The sequence below is a fragment of the Mus caroli genome, unplaced genomic scaffold, assembly GCF_978045245.1.
Source record: "Mus caroli unplaced genomic scaffold, Mus_caroli_1 scaffold_2, whole genome shotgun sequence".
NCBI lineage: Eukaryota > Metazoa > Chordata > Mammalia > Rodentia > Muridae > Mus > Mus caroli.
This window is the reverse complement of record NW_028227257.1, coordinates 152,966,650-152,984,971: the sequence shown is the minus strand read 5'-3', so window position 1 is coordinate 152,984,971 and position 18,322 is coordinate 152,966,650. Positions and strand designations below refer to the sequence as shown.

Genomic DNA, 18,322 nt, shown 5'->3' with positions numbered 1-18,322 from the left:
TTCCTTGGGGAGGAGTCTCATCCCACCTTTTGGACCTGACCTTAGTGTGCTAGAGGTGACCGTCACCACAGTAATCGACTCTTGACATCATACAGAACAGAGGACTCTGGGGCATTGCCATGTATCTTGGCCACCAGATTTCCTAGCGAAGAATCTGCCTATCTATTGGTCTATCTGTCTGTCTGTCTATCTATCTATCTATCTATCTATCTATCTATCTATTATCTGCCTGCCTGCCTATCTATTTGTCTGTCTGTCTGTCTAGTATCTATCTTACCTATCTCTCGTCTCCCACCCTCCTAACTTCTCTCTGGCATCTACTCCCTATCTTCTCACTTCCTCTAGATTCAAATGGGGAAAGCAGGGCCAGGATAAACAGAGAAAACATTTTAGGTGCATCCAGTGCCACAGTGGGGAAACAGAGGGGGCTGCTAGCAGGAAGAATGCCTCCTCAAACTGGACGTTCTCTGTTCCCAGGGACCCAACGGACCTCAAGGTCCCACCGGCTTTCCTGGACCCAAAGGTCCCCCGGTAAGTCATGCTTTCTTCCATGGAGGTGGGTAGAGCAGGTTCCCCATCAGTGTTCTCATCTCCCTAGGCTATGGGGAGAGTGGACGAGCATGCTGGACTCCTGTTGGGTCGGCAGTGGAGACAACCTCTGAAACCCAGCTGCTAAGGCTGTGGCTATGGCCCCCCACCCATGCAAGCCTTCTTTTCAGGAGAGCATTTAGTTCTAGACAGACTTTCCCTGTCATGAACATGCCCTGTGAGGTCCTCGCCCTGGTGTGGACCTCCTGTAGTAGGTCCTGCTGCCATTGAGACCATAGTGACCTTCTGCCTAGGTTTGCATTAATGTCTAGGGTAACCACACAAATGTAGCAGCCTTGGTGCTGCAAAACCACAGAAAGGTCTTTGTTCATTCCTGGGGCCATTTCAGAAACCAAAGCTGGGTCCTCCCCAGGAACCAAGCGGAAGTCCACATCAGGGGAAGGCTCACTCAGGGCCCACCCACTGCAGGGGAGTGCCCGCAGAAGAAGACGCATGGTAGGGGCTATCCCACAGCAAATGAGCATTCATACCAAAGGAGGGCTCATGACAGGAGAAGGCCCAGGGAAAGTGAGGACCCATGCCAGGGGAGGTCCATGCCCGCAAAGGATCTGTTGTAGGGGAAGGCCCATGCAGAAGTCCATGGCAGGGGAAGTCCACATTAGGGGAGGGACCACAGCCAGGGGAAGGTCTGTGACATGGAAGGTCCCTAGGAGGGAAGGGTCCCTGGCGTGGGAGGTCCACAGAAGGGAAGGAACACCAGCAGAGGGAGGTTCATGGCCAGGAAAGTCCAGACCTCTCTCTGGGTTCTGGAGTTATGGTCCTTCCTTGGGGTTTGTCAAGATAGACATTTGAGGGTCCCAGTGTAGCCAGGCTGCCCACCTGCTCGAGTCTGGGGAGCTGGGTTGACCTCCTCTGCCCCTGTTAACCCCTTGGGGTAGCTATAGGGATTGTGGGGCAGGTTCTTCCACCGCAATTAGTTCCACAATCACTGTCCCAGCCACTATGATGACAGTCACTTTTGCCCCCTGCTTCTCTGAGTTGCTGAGTGAGCCTTCATTGCTCTGATTCTTTCCCCAGGGCCCACCAGGCAAGGACGGACTCCCTGGACACCCTGGGCAGAGAGGGGAGACCGTGAGTATCACAAGTGCTGGGGACATGGCTGTTCCTGGCCTCTCTGGCTGGGTCTCCCACCGCCTACAATGCTGCTGGCTGCCTGGCACAGTCAGGAGCCCCTTCCTCCCCGGGAAAGACCAAAGGCCTTGGCAAGGCTTCCTGTAGGCCAGCCAATCTGCTGTTGACTTAAGGTCAGGCTGTCGGGTGGGCGGGAGCCCCAGGATGTCACAGTGGAAACCCAACAATGGCTCTTTGCATGTTTTAGCAGCTTTGGCCAGAGGCCATGTTGAAAGCATCAGGACACAGTGCATTGGCATTACAAGAACCTTTATTTTTTGAGGGTAACCGTGAGTGTAGCCTTGCTGGGATACCACAGGCCTTACTTGGAAAAGTACCTGGGAGGCTCTGTATTTGTGGAGAGCTGGTTGTTTAGGCTACAAAACCTCATGACAAGGGCCATGGGCCTTGGGCCTCGCACAGACACCAGCTTTGTCCATCTGGGAGATTTCAGCCCTGGGGAGCTGGTGGGAAGGAGTGGAATGAAGCCTTTCGCCTCCTCTATAAAGAAGATGCTGTGTGGGAGAGATGGGATGGCTCAGTGGGTAAAGTGCCTGACTGGGCAAATATGAGAATCTGAACTATCCCCAGCACTGATGTGAAAGCTTAGCGTGCAGCACAAGTCAGTAACCCTGGTGCTGGAAAAGTGGGCAAGAGGATACATTCCTAGGACTGGCCAGCCAGTGAGGCCAGCCAGTGGGTCAACTCTGAGTTCAGGAAGAGACCCTGTCTCAAAAAGAACATGTGCACATTTGTCGCCTTGCTTGCACTTGTGATCCTGGGATTCCAGACTTTGAGCAACTGAGACCTCGAAGTGCAGGTGATACATGTGCGTTCTCTTTGTGTGGCTCTGCCTTATCCATATTAAAGGCCAGTTTGTACCGGTGTAAGCGTTCCTCCCTGACAGGGTCCTGTGCCATTGCATCCTGTTCATTGTACTGGGGTTGGAGTGAGGGCTCTCATGGCTGAAACTGGCATTTCTGATGTGGGCCTTTGACCACCCCGTCTGTTTCCTGGTACCTGCTTTAACACGTGTTAAAGTGTGAAGTACCTGCTTGTCCTTCTCTGTCTTTCAGCACACAGGGACGTGAAATCTTTTAATTACGCCTTTGCTGGTGTTTGAGCAGCCTGTGCTGGCTGATAAATGGAGATTACCTTGCTCTTTTGTTTAGAGAGAAAAATTAAAACGTTTCTTCAGAGCTTTGCACATTTTCCTCTGATGCCTTTCCAAGGAGACAAGAGAGAAGAGTTTTGCATACTGCATGCTTTTCTCCCTCAGACTCATTCTGCAGAAAATTAAGCCTCCTAATTTGCTTGGAAAAGTATAATTTCCAGCAACTTCTACCATGTCCAGCTACCTTTGTAGAAACTGGGGTGCTGCATGCCGCTGCTGGCCATCTTGACTCTCTCTGAGACTCGTCCATGGTTCTCTAGAGTAGACTTCCTCGTTTTCTTTTTCCTTTCCTCCCCTTCCTCTTCTCCATCTTCCTCCTCCAATGAACACAAATGGCGGTTACTTCTCCTTAACGGGAGCCAAAGCCTGTTTGTCAGTGAGGAGCAGAAGACCATCTCCCTCCTTATCAGGCACGTCACCCTAGAGTGACTGTGGCCAGACAGCAAGGCGAGCAAGTGCGTCCATTCTGGGTCCAGAAAGAGACCCTATCTCAAAAAGAGCATGTGCTTGCCTGTGGCCTTGCCTGCACTTGTGACCCCAGGATGCCAGACTTGGAGCAGCTGAGCCTTCAGAGTGCTGGGGTATTCACTGTGTGCCCCCGCCTCAACCACAGGAAAGGGCAGTTGGGACTGTTTGCCCTCCCCGCTAACACTGCCGTAAGCAGAGCTTTGGCTCCTCTCAGACACTTCTCCCTCCTGACCTCTCCTTCACTCTTTGCTTTTGACCATCTGAGAAATGTGTCTTAGAAATGGCCATGTCTGCCCCCTGTGTGAGTTGTGCTGAGAGAGAAGAGCCCTCTGGGGTCTACAGGGCAGAGTCTGCTGAGGCCAGTGAATTGTGTGTGATAGTAGCTTGTTGCCTGCTGTCCCTGAGCCATCTGCTCACCCTCACGCCATAGTTATGACCTCTGCACAGCTATACTGCCCTTGGGTAGATCCACCCTTGTACACCTGGCAGTGCCAGGTGTACAAGGGTGCCAAGTACACACCAGTGCATCTCATTGTGCCTACTCCATCATCATGCCCCAAATCAAGCTTGACTTTCTTCAGCCTCCTGCTCCATAGGAGAGTTTGGGAAGCAGAGGCGAGTGGGAGGCAAGCCTGGGCCATTCTAGGCACAAACACTCAGATCCTCAAGGAGTCAGGGTCTATGAAGTGACTTTAAAGTAACACATTGGAGCTGACAGCTTCAGAGAGCAGTCAGACCCTGCTCCTACCTGTCCTAAATTCGAAAAGAAGCAGGCTGGCGAGTCACCTGCCGGGAGTCAGAGACATGGATAACAAAGGCTAAAAAGTCCCACGACGTTGCTAATGAGCACCAGCCCCGAGATGGTTCTTATGTGTCCTCAGAAAATGAACACGCGGTGACATGAGGGGGAATAACAGGCTTACAAATCCATTTCTCAGCACAAAGACACAGTGTGGAGCTAACCTTCTTAGCTCCAGTACTTTCATGAAATTAATATGGGAAGGGGAGCATAAGGCATGACTTCAAACTGAGCATTGGGCACACAGCCATTGGGGACAGGTGGGGGACGGGCTTCTGAGACTGCATCAGGATGGGGGTGCCTCTGCAATGGCCCTCAGCTGCCTGACTCTCTCCACAGGGTTTCCAAGGCAAGACTGGCCCTCCAGGGCCCCCAGGAGTGGTTGGCCCTCAGGTGAGACCTTGCAGCATCCTGGGGCTGGGATTCTCTGGAGTTACAGAAACATGGGGCTACGGTCAGTTTTCTAGAGGGGTGGACCCCACTGGTGGAGAGGCATAAGTCCCATGGGAGGTATGTGCTAAATGTAGTAGATAAACCTCTTGAAAGGGGCTGTGCTGAGACAAAGCAGGTGACTCATGGAGCACTGCCCTGAGCTTGGCAGCAGAGCTCAGGTGACCCCAGAACAGTCAGGGCCAGGCTCTAGAGTTTTGAGTCTCCCCAAGGGCACAGGGGCCAGTGGGATCTTCTTGTCCCATTGTGGAATACCAGTCAGTGTCGTGGAGTTCTGATTCCAACCAGCACAGATCAGTGAAGGGTATAGGTTCCAGCTAGGGCTGACAGCTTTAGAGCCAAGGACAGTAAGTACCTGTCACCTTGCCACTTAGCAAGCCACACCTGACATAATGAGAAGTAAGGGGCTGACACCTGATGTCACCACAGAACTGGAGCCCATGAGGCCTTCTCCCCTCTGTGGCAAATATGGCAGCCCTCAGCATCTTTCTGAACACACCCTAGAAACACAGCCTCCAGAGAGGTTCGGGGGCAGGAGGATACCAGCCGTGGCTACTGCTGTCTACCTGGCTTCATCGTCTCCTTCTGGCATGAGGAGTCATTTTGGCTGGCATGAGGAGTCTTGAGAAAGAGTAGAAAGGAGTGGTAGGCCCACTGTGGGCATCACCATAGTCAGGGCTGTATCCAGTGGTAGGCCCACTGTGGGCATCACCATAATCAGGGCTGTATCCAGTGGTAGGCCCACTGTGGGCATCACCATAGACAGAGCTGTACCCAGGCTTGGAGGAAAAGATCATTCCTTTGTAAGCTACTCAAAACCAACATGTGAACATGTAACAACATTGTCTCTCCCCATAGGGTCCCACAGGAGAGACGGGCCCCATGGGTGAGCGTGGCCACCCTGGTCCTCCAGGCCCGCCTGGTGAACAGGGCCTCCCAGGTGCTGCTGGGAAAGAAGGGACGAAGGTAAGTTTCTGGAAGCTTCCATGCCAGGCTCATATTTTTTTTTTTCTAGAAAATCAGAACTTTGTGTTTTCTCTTGATCCTTTTGGACAGATGGGTAATTTCTCAAACAAATGCATCTCTGAAATTCACATGTTCAGATCTGTTTGGCTTGAACTGAGGCAGGGCTTCTGTAGGGATCAAACCCTCCCAGGCCTCATGGAGTGCGCCTTCCCCTCGCCGCCCACTGCTCCCGGAGCAGACTAAAGGCCCCAAGTCTAACAGCATACAGATCTGGTAGAGAATGGTCCTTTGAAACCCCCTCACTTGGACACACTGCAAATAGATTCTGAAAGTGGAAAATGAACGTATCCCCAGCCTTGTGCCCAATGCTAGGCCTTTTTATAGTTTGTTCAGCCTGCTGGGGTGTCCCAAATTTGTGGTTGTAATGCTTGTGTGTTAGCATTAAAACCTTCAGGTTTCCTTGAGGGGAACTAAAGACACAGGCTCTTAGTCTGTTTTTGGTGTTTTGAAACAGGGTCTCACTGTGTAGCCCTGGCTGGCCTGAAACTGGCCATGTAGACCAGGCTGTCCTCAGACTCACAGAGATCCACCCACCTCTGCCTCCTGAGTGCTGGAATTAAAGGCGTGAGCCTTTCACCAGGAAGAATTCTGGAAAACACTCTAGCCTTTGCAGCATCAGGGGAGGCACGCCCCCATGGTGCCCTGGTGGTCATTGATCTGAGAGCAAGTTCCTTGAATGGCTGTACTTTTTAGCCACAAGTCACTGGGGTGTCCTTAGCTTGGCACAGGCCCGTGGAGGAGCCCAACCCAAGTGAGAACTTTGATTTCTCTCCGTTCCCATTCAACCTCTTATGGCCCTGCTGGACCTGGCAGGTCTGGGACCTGAGAAAGCACAGAGATAGAGAGAGGGAGAGAGTCAGTCACAGTTGGAATCCCTTCCCCAGATCTATACACAGAGCCAGTCAGGAAACCATGGCTTCCAGGTGTGTGCAGGGGCTGAGCTCAAGTCCACGAAGAGAGTAGAGAAGATATGTCCGTTCCTGGCTTCCATCCTCAGCCTCCAACTCAAAATAAAGTGAGAGAATTTCTGTAAAGCCAATGGGCTAGAGAAAGCTCAGGTCAACCCAGACCCTCAGTGGGTCTTGACAGAAGCCTCCCCCTGCTCCTCAGACATGGGTCCTGGATCCTGGAGGTTGGTGCGAAGTCAACACTGGAGTTTCCGGGTGGGATTAACCCTGGCTCTCTTTTTCAGGGTGACCCGGGTCCTGCTGGCCTCCCTGGGAAGGATGGCCCTCCAGGATTGCGTGGATTCCCTGGGGACCGAGGGCTACCCGGCCCCGTGGTGAGTGAGGGGCCAGGTGGGTGTAGTGGCATGGCACACAGCCCTAGGGCTCTGTCTGAGGCCCTCAACCTAAATTCTTACTGTTTCTCAGGGAGCCCTTGGACTCAAAGGCAGCGAAGGCCCCCCTGGCCCACCAGGTCCTGCGGTAAGTCAAAGCCTTGCATCATATCCTATCCTAGAAACAAGAGCCGGGAGGGCATGCTGGATGCCAAGGTCCCCATCAAGTGTGTCAGGGGGACAGTATCCCTGAGCCAGAGGCTGGCTTGATAGAGCCAGAGGGCCACTTAGTATGGCAGAAAAGTGGCAGCTTAGAGAACTACAAGTGACCTCTCTGGGCATGGAGGCAAGGAGAGAGGCCCACATTTGGTGTAGACCTCTTGGGTCAGCAGAGAGGTCAGTAAGCATTCTTCTTATGAACTTCAAAGACATCTCCTAGAGCAGGCTGGGCTACCCGGCACAGGCAGGGAAGGGGTCTATCTCTAGCCTGCAGTCCAGGAGCCTAACACATGTCCCTCATGAACTAGCTAGCCCCTCATCAATCTCAGAATCCCAGATGTGAAAGGCTTTATGATCCTGCACTACCAGGCCTTTAGCTGTGGCTCAGTGTCTGAGACTGTTCCTCCCCTCGTATGAGTAAGGACGGTCAGCTTTGCACCCTTCAAGCCAGCCTGATGGCTGTGCTCAGGTATAAAGCCCAGCTGAGTTTAGAAGTGACCTCTCCTAGCTGAGTTCCAGAATAGGCAAGTCAAATGGGGTAAGAAACTAGCCTTCCTTTTGATAGGGCATATAGAGGCTTGCAGGCTGTGTTGCGCTCTTAATGTGACCTTAAGCTTAGCCTGGATCCCCATTACCATCAATATCTACCCCCTGGTCTAGGACCTCCTCCTCTAAATCTATGAGCACTTTGTGGGCAGGCAGACCCTACAGGCATGGGTAGATGCCAGGCCTCTGGAAAAGACCATCAAAGATAGACACAAAGTAAGACTTATTCCCAGACGCTTAATGGGAGAGAGTGGATGTGTAAGATGGATTAAGGGAGGTAAAGAGCTAAGAAAGAGCCTAACAATAGCCTTAAGTACTAGATCAAATAGTCCGTGCTTATAGAAAGCTATGTAGAGAGCCACTGAGGCCTCTAAAGTAGGGGGATGAGTGGTGTGACCCATTAACGAAGTCTTCCCATATGGTTCAAGAACCTCTAATGCAAGCCCTTTTCTTACTGCACTGTAGGGCTCTCCAGGGGAGAGAGGACCAGCTGGTGCCGCTGGGCCCATCGGAATTCCAGGGAGACCTGGGCCTCAGGGACCTCCGGGGCCTGCTGGAGAGAAAGGACTTCCTGTAAGTGCCACTTGAGATTGGGGTCCCTTCCATGTTTGGTCTAGTCCTTCCTGCTGCGTTATCTCCATGTGCACTCCTCTGGGGTGGGAGGAGGCAGAGGCTGTGGAGTCTGATTATCCTACAGGGGTAGACACTCTGAGGAGTCCTAGGCAGCTCAGCCTGGCCTGCCCGGAATGCTGACGTCACAGTGGCTAGACATAGTGTGTCCCTATAAAACTTGCTCTCTGTTTAGCCTCTGTGCTCTGGAGTAGCTGGAACATACTGTCTGCTGAGTGAGCATCATCTCTCCACTGGCCTCACCCCATGGCTGGGCCTTTTAGGAAAACAACGAATATCTGGGAATGGGTGGCCCCTTTATTGATGAGAGAGCACAGGAGGGACATACTGGCAGAGGACAGCAGGCAGGTCCCCAGAAAGTAGGACAGGTCCCCCTTAAGGCTTGAGTTCACTGGGCTCTGAAAGGTCTCTGAAGCCTGGGTTTCCACACAGCCCTTCTCTCATCACCCGGCATGGTTCTCTGATCCATTAGTGGCCCCCAGCCCCCATTTATACCCCCAGTTCATGTGTAGCTCCATGGCCTCCCATCAGCCCTGATTGCCCACGGCTGTGGGGTAGATTCCATCCCAGCTTCCCCTTGTGAGCACAGAGTGCTGGCAGGAAGCTTGGTGGAGGATCGGCATGGAGCACTGAGCCAGACACATTGGCTCACTGACTTCTGCTAGTGACACTCTATGCTCTCTGTGTCCTGCTCTCTGGGCTCACTAGGAGGAAAGGCATTCAGACCACACTGGGACATCAGTACCATGGAGAACCTTGCAACGTACTGTTGGCAGTTGATAGCATTGTGGCATTTTTAGTGAGGAGCCCAGGACACAGAGCCAGCTGGATTCTGTGTGCAACACAGCAGTTCTTGGAGGTTCAGGACACGTGGAGCTCACAGACTCACCTGAAGGAAGCTCGGTGTTTCCCAAGACTTAATTAAGCAGAAACCTTGCAAGAACCGCCCTAAGCAGGACAAGCTCACTATCTCTCAGAATAGCTCTAGCAAGAGGAAAACGTTGAGAGAGTGTCTGGGGTCTCTGCAAACTCCCAGCCTGATAGGGAATGCAGGCCAAGAAGCTTGGAAGTCCTGGACCTGCCGGAGCACGTACGAGCAGAAGGAGGACAGACTGACTTGGAAGAGAGGGACTGGAGTGCAGGAAGGGTGGGGTGAGCTAACGAAGCATCTGTGTCCCCTCCTGTTGCACACAATTTCCTTCTGTGTGACACTGGAAGAAAGGAATTCCTAGCTGAGGTGAGAAAATGCCTGTTGCTCATGGATGATGGGATTTCATCAAAACCAAGCATTAGCAGGAACAGGTGAGCTCCCAGGGTTATGAAGGAGCAGCCATGAGTAGAGCAAGTCAGAGTTCTGAGAAACAATAATTTTGTATATGTATGTCTGTGTGCAGGACATGCCATGCATGTATATATATGAATATGCATGTCTGCATGCATTTGTACATGTGTGTAGGTCTGCATGTGTGGTATGCTTGCGCGTAATCTCCTGTGTGTGAACATGACCGTGGACGTGCATGTGTGCTTGTTTATTTGTGCTTATGTGTATGTGTGTGCTCACATGGCATGTGTGCATGTGTGTATGCGTGTCTGTGTGTGCACAGGCAGGGTGTTCACAAAGAATTGACAGAATAACAGTTTGCGGAAGCTGCTGCTGCTCAGGCCCCGGAGTACAGTGTGGTCTCTGCTCACCAGCTTGGAGGAGGCCAAACCGGCTCAGAGACTTCCGTTCACAAGCTCTGCTAGTAACCTTCCTGTCACTTTGACAAATATCTGCGCAAAACCACTTAAATAAAAGGATTTGTTTGGGCCCGGTGGTTCCAGAGGTTTCGGTTCGTGGTTGGCTCCATTGCTGTGGGGTATAGTGAGAGGGAGCATCTAGTCGGGAGGACATGCTGGGCCAGAGGTGCTCATCTCGTGGGAGCCAGGAACGGGGTGGGCAGGTCCTAGTTCTCCAGAACAAGTGTGGTGCCGTCCTTCCTCTCCCCGCCTCCAGCTCCTCACATCCCCACAGCCTCCACAGAGCAGCAGGCCCTCACCACTATGGGGTCCAAACCACAGCGTCAGCTGTGCCTCGGTTTGCTCGTGTTTCCTTCTACATTGCTCCCTGCCCCCCTCTCAGCCATTTCAGACCGAACTCTATGGGGCTGGATTCAGTGAGGTTTTAATCATGTGTCATTTTGAGCGTGGCCCTGGCACAGCAAGGTGCCTGCCATTCAGGGTCCAGACTGGTTGGAATTGGCTTCCATGCCACTGGCTGATATGTTAGGACCATGATGGTCCTAACCACTCCCTCAAAGCCCTGGCTTCCCTCCCCTGTGTCCCTCTCGGGTGAGGAGCCATGACACGGTGTTCCCAATATGAAACCATATTGAGTCTCAATTGCCTGTCCTCTCTAGGGCGAGAAAGGTCCACAAGGCCCAGCTGGCCGAGATGGCCTCCAAGGTCCCGTGGGGCTCCCTGGACCAGCCGGCCCAGTGGGTCCTCCTGGAGAAGATGGAGATAAGGTATGGAGGACTTGGAGTGTGTGTGGCCAGGCAGGCAGTGGGTGGAAGGGTTTTAAACAGCAGTGTATATGATAAAGAGGGTTCGATGGGCAGAGCAGTGCTGTGCCCCCTCAACCTGGCAGAGGGGTGATTTTGAAGTTAGCACACAAATAAATGGCAACAAACAAGACCTGTAGTGTGTGTCGTGTGGCTGGGGGGAGCCTGGAAAGCACTGGGTTCCTCAGCAACTCTGCCGTCACCTGAGACGTGTGCAGGTCACAGCCAGAGCCGAAGAAATTACTCCCTGCTCCCTCCTGAACCCTTTCAGATTGGGGACTGTGTGGGGCTGGATTTAATGAGATTTTACTCTGAGTCTATTTTTAAGCATCTTCTCTTGAATGATCGAAGCTCTGTTTTTATTGCTATTTCTGATACCATTACAGAGGAGCCTGGATTTTATACTTCATTAAGGAAAGATGGTACAGCTTAGCTCTTCAGGGCCGATCTCCATTTGTCATAGTTCTCTGGTGATATTTCTGACTTTGTCACCTCTGCACAAAGGACGTCTTAGTCTTATGTCTCTGTGTGGGAGGCAGTCCAACAGAAACACCAGAGAGGACATTAGTCCACCACATCGCCATGCCTACTATTAACACCTTGGCAATAATCCGAGTATCACAAAGGAAACAAAGGGACGGGGAAATGTCTCTCTCACTCAGTGAAGTGCTCGTCTTGCAAGCTTAGGACATGAGTTTGACACCCCCAATCCTTGGTTATAAAAGCCAGATGTGGTGCTGTGTCTGTAATCTCGGAACTGGGGAGGTAGAAACAGAAAGATCTCTGGGTTCTCTGGCTGGCTAACCTGGTCTACAGAGGCGAGTTCAAGGCCATTGTGAAATGGAACAGACAGCAATTAGGGGGTCTGTAGAGATGGCTCAGTGATTAAGAACACTGCTGCTCTTATCTGGGGTTCAGTTCCTAGCACCCATGTGGTAGCTTTCAACTGCCTGTAATTCCAATTCCAAGGGATCTAACACCCTCTTCTGGCCTCCTCAGAGTGCTCACATGCAGACACATGTACAGACACACACATGCAGGCCACGTGCACACATATGGATTTGTACCTCTACACACTCACACTCTCTCACACACACACACACACACATCTGTGTACACACATCAAGTTCAGAAAGGATATCAAATTCATATAAGGAAATGCTTTCTGTTGGCTAGTCCTGGACCAAGAGAGGCACACACTAACAGCCTCCTCCCTGTCCATCCCCAGGGAGAGATCGGAGAGCCAGGGCAGAAGGGAAGCAAGGGCGACAAAGGCGAGCAGGTAAGAGTGTGAGTGTGCAGGGGCGGCTGCTGAGCACAGAAGGTATACCCTGGGCTCATACTCCATGACCCCAGCACTGCCAACTCCCGGGTCACACCATTGACTTTCTTTCCTGAGAATGCCTCATGCACATGTGGACATTCATGTATGTTCAGGTGTGTGAGAAAATCTCTTGGCATGAGACCATGACCAGTCCTGCATCTGCCTGGGGGCCCAGCACTGAGCACCACAGAACTCTGCAGAGGCAGGGCATCCATCTGTACCTTGACCTTTCATGCATTCAGAGATGCTAGGGGGTGGGTGCTTCAGCCCTCTCCAGTGCCATGAGCCCCCGATTAATGTCAGTGTTCTTACTCCTGAGATGACATCACCAGGCTTCTCTACAGGCCCTGGCTCTCCAATAGCAGGGCTCTGTTCCCACTGGCTTTTCTCTCTCCTTGTTCCTGCGCTCACAGTGATAGGTGATTAAGGACGGCACGACATCAGGGGTCGTGGTGGAGTCCTTCCTAGCCTAGCACTTAGGAGATTTGAGGCCTCTGATCCTTGTTGTCCCAGGGGTCCCATGTGCCACAACGGGGCATTTGGCGGTTGCTGAGAGGACACATAGTGACCTGTCCTGCTTCTGTTACCCATAGCAACATGGTCATGGTTGAATTGAGAGCCCTGCCCACTTCTCCAACCTTATAACCTGGCTTATGCTATGATGTTAATAGTTGGTATTCCTCGGTGACTGGCACATTTGGGGACTAATATTCACATCCTGTAGGAGCCAGCCACTTCTGGAGTCAGAATTGTCCTACTCCTGGACTCATCTGCAATTCCAATTTCTTTTTGACACCTTGCAGGGTCCTCCTGGGCCTACCGGTCCTCAAGGCCCTATTGGACAGCCAGGCCCTTCGGTGAGTATCTGTGTCGGATAACATAGCAAGGCCTGCCTGTCAACCTGTTGTCCATCCATGTGAGCTCACCCATGCTCACTTCCTTTCTCCAGGGAGCAGATGGTGAGCCTGGCCCTCGTGGACAGCAGGGCCTGTTTGGGCAGAAAGGAGATGAAGGTTCAAGAGGTTTCCCAGGACCCCCCGGGCCAGTGGGATTGCAGGTAACCACAGAGCTTCCCAGGACCCTCTAGGAGAGGTGTCAGTCTCTTGCTGGGTCTATTCTTCCTGTCATTTTAAGACTAGGGAAACTGAGCCTCAGTAGTAGAGAGTTTTTGCTGCCAGTATCCTGTGAGTCCAAACATATGAATGCATACACACACACACACACACACACACACACACATACATGTGTACCCCCCCACACACACACACACAGTGGAAGCTGTTTCCACATTTACTATGGAATCCTGGGAAATAGTGTCCTGTAAGAAAGGAGTACAGAGTCCTCATCTAAACACACGACCTAGAAGTGACAGCATCAACCCAGCCCACCTCATCCAGTGCCCTCTAGGCTACCTGTTCCTACCACATGACTCTACCTGGTGTCAGTAAAGCCCCAAGCTCGCCGTGTTCTATAGAGCATACAGCAGCCTTTATTTTATCTTACGAGGCAGGTTGAACATCATTAAGTCTTCCTTGGATACAAGACTTTTACTTTGGAAAACACGGTTTTGAGTTACTGGTAGTATTTGGCATATGGCGGGGACTTGATTTATCCGGAAGGTTCCCCGATGCCGGCTCAATAGGCTTATCGTTTATGGGAAGCCACCGTAAGCACTGTTGCCCATAAATCTTTGCATTCTCCTCTGATTATGTCCTCAGTGTTCGAGCCCTAATCCTTCCGTGCTGGTAGATTCATGGAAACACATTTCGGGGCCTCCAGGAACCATCATGGGACTGGAGATCCTGAGAGCCACATGTGTCTCTCACAGAGTGGCACCTCACCACAGTTTTCTGTCCACAGGGTTTGCCAGGACCTCCAGGAGAAAAGGGCGAGACAGGAGACGTGGGCCAGATGGTAAGCAGCTATGCCATCGAGACCCACTATGGCTCCCTCTGGTTTTCATTCCAGAGACGGATATTTGCATCTTGTCTTGCTCAATGGCCTTTCTTCTTCCCAGGGCCCTCCTGGTCCACCAGGCCCCCGAGGACCCTCTGGAGCTCCAGGTGCCGATGGGCCACAGGGTCCTCCTGGAGGGATTGGCAACCCTGGTGCAGTCGGAGAAAAGGTGATATTTGCCTCCGTATTAGTGTCTGCCCCACGGCTGCACGAGAAGTAGTGTGTTTGTGTGTACACATAGTCCTGTGTGCCTGTGTGTATGCACTCGTGTGCCTGTGTATGTGCACACATGCGTTCGTGTGTGTGTGTGTGTGTGTGTTGCGCTCGCGCAGAGACACTCCCATCGCACCCATCATGAGTAAACTAATGGACCTGAGGTGGGAGCTCTGACAGTGTTCATTTGTAACAGCTGTTTGCAAAACCTAAAGCAATAATGTGCCCATCCGATCTCCAATCCCCACAGCCTCCTTCCATCCAGTTCAGACCTGATGAAAGTCCCCCTTTCTCCCTCCACCCTGAGCTTGCTCTGACGGCCTGCTCTCTCACAGCGAGGGCCTTGTCATGCCTTCCTGTTGGTGTCAGGGCCTGGCCCTTGAGACTGAGCCACTGAGTCGGAGAGTGTGGGCATGAATACACATGAATGTGTGCACATACATTTCTGAATACACATATGTGAACATGTGAGTGGGTGCCATGACAGTTACAGTGTGAGACTGAGCTCCACAGAGTGCTGAGAGCATGGCCTTAGGAAGCCATCTTGAGCCTTGAGAGGGTTGGAAGCCTGCTGCCTGCCATTGTGAGGGCTTGCTTCTGATGTGGGGTGCTCTGCTCTGCACATGCTGCTCTTGTTCCTTATGATATGAAAGGTCAGAGAAACAGGTGCAGGGGTAGAGGCCCCATTGTCTCCCCCATCCTGCCTCACCCCTGCACAGCCTTCACTTGCCACCCCCCACCCCCACCCCCAGGGCCCTGCCTTCCTGTCTCAGTGCTGCAGGAGAATGCGCTGGGCCTCTGCGCTCCACCCTGCTTTTTGTCCTGTGTTAGTTACGTGTCCCACTGCTGGGACAGAATACCTGAGAAATCAACTCTAAGGCTGCCAGGCTTGCTTGGCTCATGTTGCTAGGGGAAGGCATGGAGGCAGGGCTGTGAGGTGGCTGATCACGTCACACCCGTGGTCAGGAAGCAGAGCACCTGCTTGGGACAGCCTTTAGCTGGTATCCCCTTGTGATTTGTACAGTATCCTACCCCTTCCCCCACCCCCACGTCCCCCTCATCCCTCACACACTCTTTCTTCCTAATTGGTTTCTCACTGCCATCTGTGAGCTATCTGGAGACAGAAACCGTGATTCTATAGAGTCCTGAACACCAGATGCCCAAAGGCAGATGGGCAGATAGGCAGGTGCTGGCAGGTGGACCCTCTGCTAGCACCTCAGTGTGGGAACCTTCTAATACTGACTTGTCTCTTCAGGGAGAGCCTGGTGAAGCTGGAGAGCCTGGCCTTCCAGGAGAAGGAGGTCCCCTGGTGAGTGTGGCCTGGAGGAGGGATAGGACATGCCCAGTGGGAACACTGACAAGACGCTAGACCAGGAGCTTCAATTTTGCTTCAGTTTCCCCTCCTGTGAAATGGGAGTCATGGCCCTGCTGTGCTGCACACTACAGAACTGTGGTGGGGAAGTGTGGCATGCTGTGGGGAGTGAGCTTACGTGCATTCATGTGCACAGATGTGGGGGTGAGCACATATGCGTACACAGGCAGCCCTCAGCAATGAGCCCACAACTCCTGGCCACCAGTGACTTCCATCTGTGGTATATAGGCCCTTTCACAGGCTGCTGTGACTGTGACCATATCTACCTTGCTGATGTAGACATTCAAGGCTAGCCTGAGAATAGCCAGACCTCTAAAGGTTGGCCTAAGAAGCATCCTGACGGACTGAGGACTGAGATGTCCCAGTTTCCTGTACCTGAGACCCCTGGGCTAGAGATACCCCAAGTAACCCCAGCTGCCTTGTATTAATCCAGGAGCCAGCCCTAGCATAGAGCTGAGCCCGGGCCTTGACGGTTTGAGAAGGGCAGGGTTCTTTGCCTGTCCTGTGTTACATATGGGCTTGCTATGGAGAATAGGTCGCAAGAGCAGCAACCATCCCTGTCCTGGGACCCGGGGGAAACTGGGAAAGAGCTGGCAGTGAAGAGCAGCAGTAGGTCCATAGATGGCCTACTGTAGGCCAGCACATTTCAGGCTCTAAGTGAGTACCCAGTGGGCTCTGAGAACTAAACCATAGCCTCTTCCTCCATAGGGACCTAAAGGAGAAAGAGGGGAGAAGGGAGAGGCTGGCCCCTCTGGTGCTGCTGGACCCCCTGGACCCAAAGGCCCTCCTGGAGATGATGGCCCCAAAGGCAGCCCTGTGAGTAATGCTAGATGCAGTGGTATCTGGGCAGAGCCCTGAACACAGGCCATGCTGTGTTCCTGGAGTGCCTGCATCGTGTGCACCCTGATCTGGGAACAGCCGTGTGAGTGCTGTGTGTCTTTTGTCTACTCTAGAGGTGTCCACGCTAGTTACTGGTGAGGCTGTAAGAGGAGAACAGGGAAGCATGGGATAAAAGCAGCATTCGTGGGGAGGGGGTGTCCTAATGAAAGCCCTTCAGCCTCAGGGTACTGTTTCTGCTGGCCCCGACTTTGCATCGGAAGTCAAAAGGGGCACCAGAGTGGATGTACAGGCAGGACGCCTGTCCTCACTAGTGTCCAAAGAGCAGAAGGCTGCTGCCCCGGCTCTGCCTCACGTCACGGGTGGGTTTGCTGCTCTGTGAACTCTTTAGGATAGGGTTCCCGTGATCAAAAGTGCTGGAGGTATTGAGACTGTCTTTTGTCTTGTAACCTGGGTCCCGGTGGGCCGGGCAGGGTGTGCCAGGCTGTTAATAGCTTACCTCTCTCTTCTCCAGGGCCCTGTGGGCTTTCCTGGAGACCCTGGTCCCCCTGGAGAGCCAGGCCCCGCAGTAAGTGTCCATCTTGTCTCTGCTGCCTCTTGTCACCCCCAGTTTTCCTGCTCTCTGTTTCCTCTCCTCTCGTGGGTTCTCCGGGGCGCAGCACCTCTCCAGGCTGTCCCTGTTCCAATGCCCAGCCCGTGGGAGAGGACCTGAGAATACACTCGGGTTGGAGGATGAACTTCATCTGTGCAGTGGAAACAATTTTCTTGTTCCCACAGGGTCAAGACGGCCCACCTGGTGACAAAGGGGACGATGGTGAACCTGGGCAGACGGTGAGTGTGTGGTCTGATGGCTTTCTCATGGAAGCCTCCCTGCATTCTCAGGTCTTCATGAGTAGACAAAACTTAGGTTCCTCTTGATTGTGGGTGGAGCTCAGGGGCTCCAAGGACATGGTGAAGGCTGGGACCCTTCCTCCAAAGGAAGGATGCATATGCATCCCAGCAGAAGACCTGTATGGAGCTCCAAGGGTTCTGCAAAGTACCCCAGATCTCACCCTGAATGCCAGCCAAAGCTGATCAACAGGTGTACAACCCCCTCCCACAGGCCCGACTCCTGCAACTGTGGCCACTTGACCTTGAGTGGCTGTGTTAATGTGAAGTGGTCTCTTTGGGGTGGGACCAGGTGACTTCTTCATGTCCCTGGGCTGGACTGTGCCTCTGTCAAGAGGTCTCTTCAGTCCACACCCAAGGTGGGACTAGCTCCTAGGAACGAATGACTATCAAGGTCTTTTTACTGCTAATGTGAATGTTACAGGCTGGGTGATTAAAACAAGATAAGTGTGTTGGGCTTAGTGCTACAGGCTAGGAAGTCAAGATAGAGGGAACTTATCAGGTAGGGTGTTGGGCTGTGGCTTAACAAGGCAAGAACAGATGTGGTGGCTCATGCTTCTGATCCAGGACTCAGGAAACTGAGGCAGGAGGATTGCTGCGAGTTTGAGGCCTTTCTGGTCTACATTATGAGTTCAAGGTCAGCTTTGGTTTCAGAGTAAGACCCTGTCTCTGATGATAATAATAATAATAATAATAATAATGTAGATGTCATCATGCAGTTATGGGGAGGGGGAGGTGGGCTTAACCCCCCTTTTATAATTAGCTCATTTCTCTGATAGTGATGAAATCTATGCATACTCACACGATCTGAAAAGCAGGGCCCCTCCTGTCAATACCAGCACAAGGGCAATTTGATATGAGCCTAGGTTTCAGAGGCCA

General features: G+C 52.5%; 1 protein-coding gene across 2 annotated transcripts in view; it reads left to right on the top strand.

Moving 5' to 3' along the window:
• Positions 1–18,322, top strand: part of Col5a1 (collagen type V alpha 1 chain) — a 151,573-nt gene that overhangs the window by 111,226 nt on the left and 22,025 nt on the right. For both annotated transcript variants that reach the window (XM_021182371.3, XM_021182365.3), the window contains exons 36-52: positions 478–531; positions 1,627–1,680; positions 4,500–4,553; positions 5,469–5,576; positions 6,829–6,918; positions 7,010–7,063; positions 8,146–8,253; positions 10,710–10,817; positions 12,082–12,135; positions 12,981–13,034; positions 13,127–13,234; positions 14,038–14,091; positions 14,195–14,302; positions 15,602–15,655; positions 16,427–16,534; positions 17,070–17,123; positions 17,333–17,386. In XM_021182371.3, coding sequence (XP_021038030.1) covers positions 478–531; positions 1,627–1,680; positions 4,500–4,553; positions 5,469–5,576; positions 6,829–6,918; positions 7,010–7,063; positions 8,146–8,253; positions 10,710–10,817; positions 12,082–12,135; positions 12,981–13,034; positions 13,127–13,234; positions 14,038–14,091; positions 14,195–14,302; positions 15,602–15,655; positions 16,427–16,534; positions 17,070–17,123; positions 17,333–17,386 — 1,278 coding nt within the window. The remainder of the gene's footprint in view (positions 1–477; positions 532–1,626; positions 1,681–4,499; positions 4,554–5,468; positions 5,577–6,828; positions 6,919–7,009; positions 7,064–8,145; positions 8,254–10,709; positions 10,818–12,081; positions 12,136–12,980; positions 13,035–13,126; positions 13,235–14,037; positions 14,092–14,194; positions 14,303–15,601; positions 15,656–16,426; positions 16,535–17,069; positions 17,124–17,332; positions 17,387–18,322) is intronic.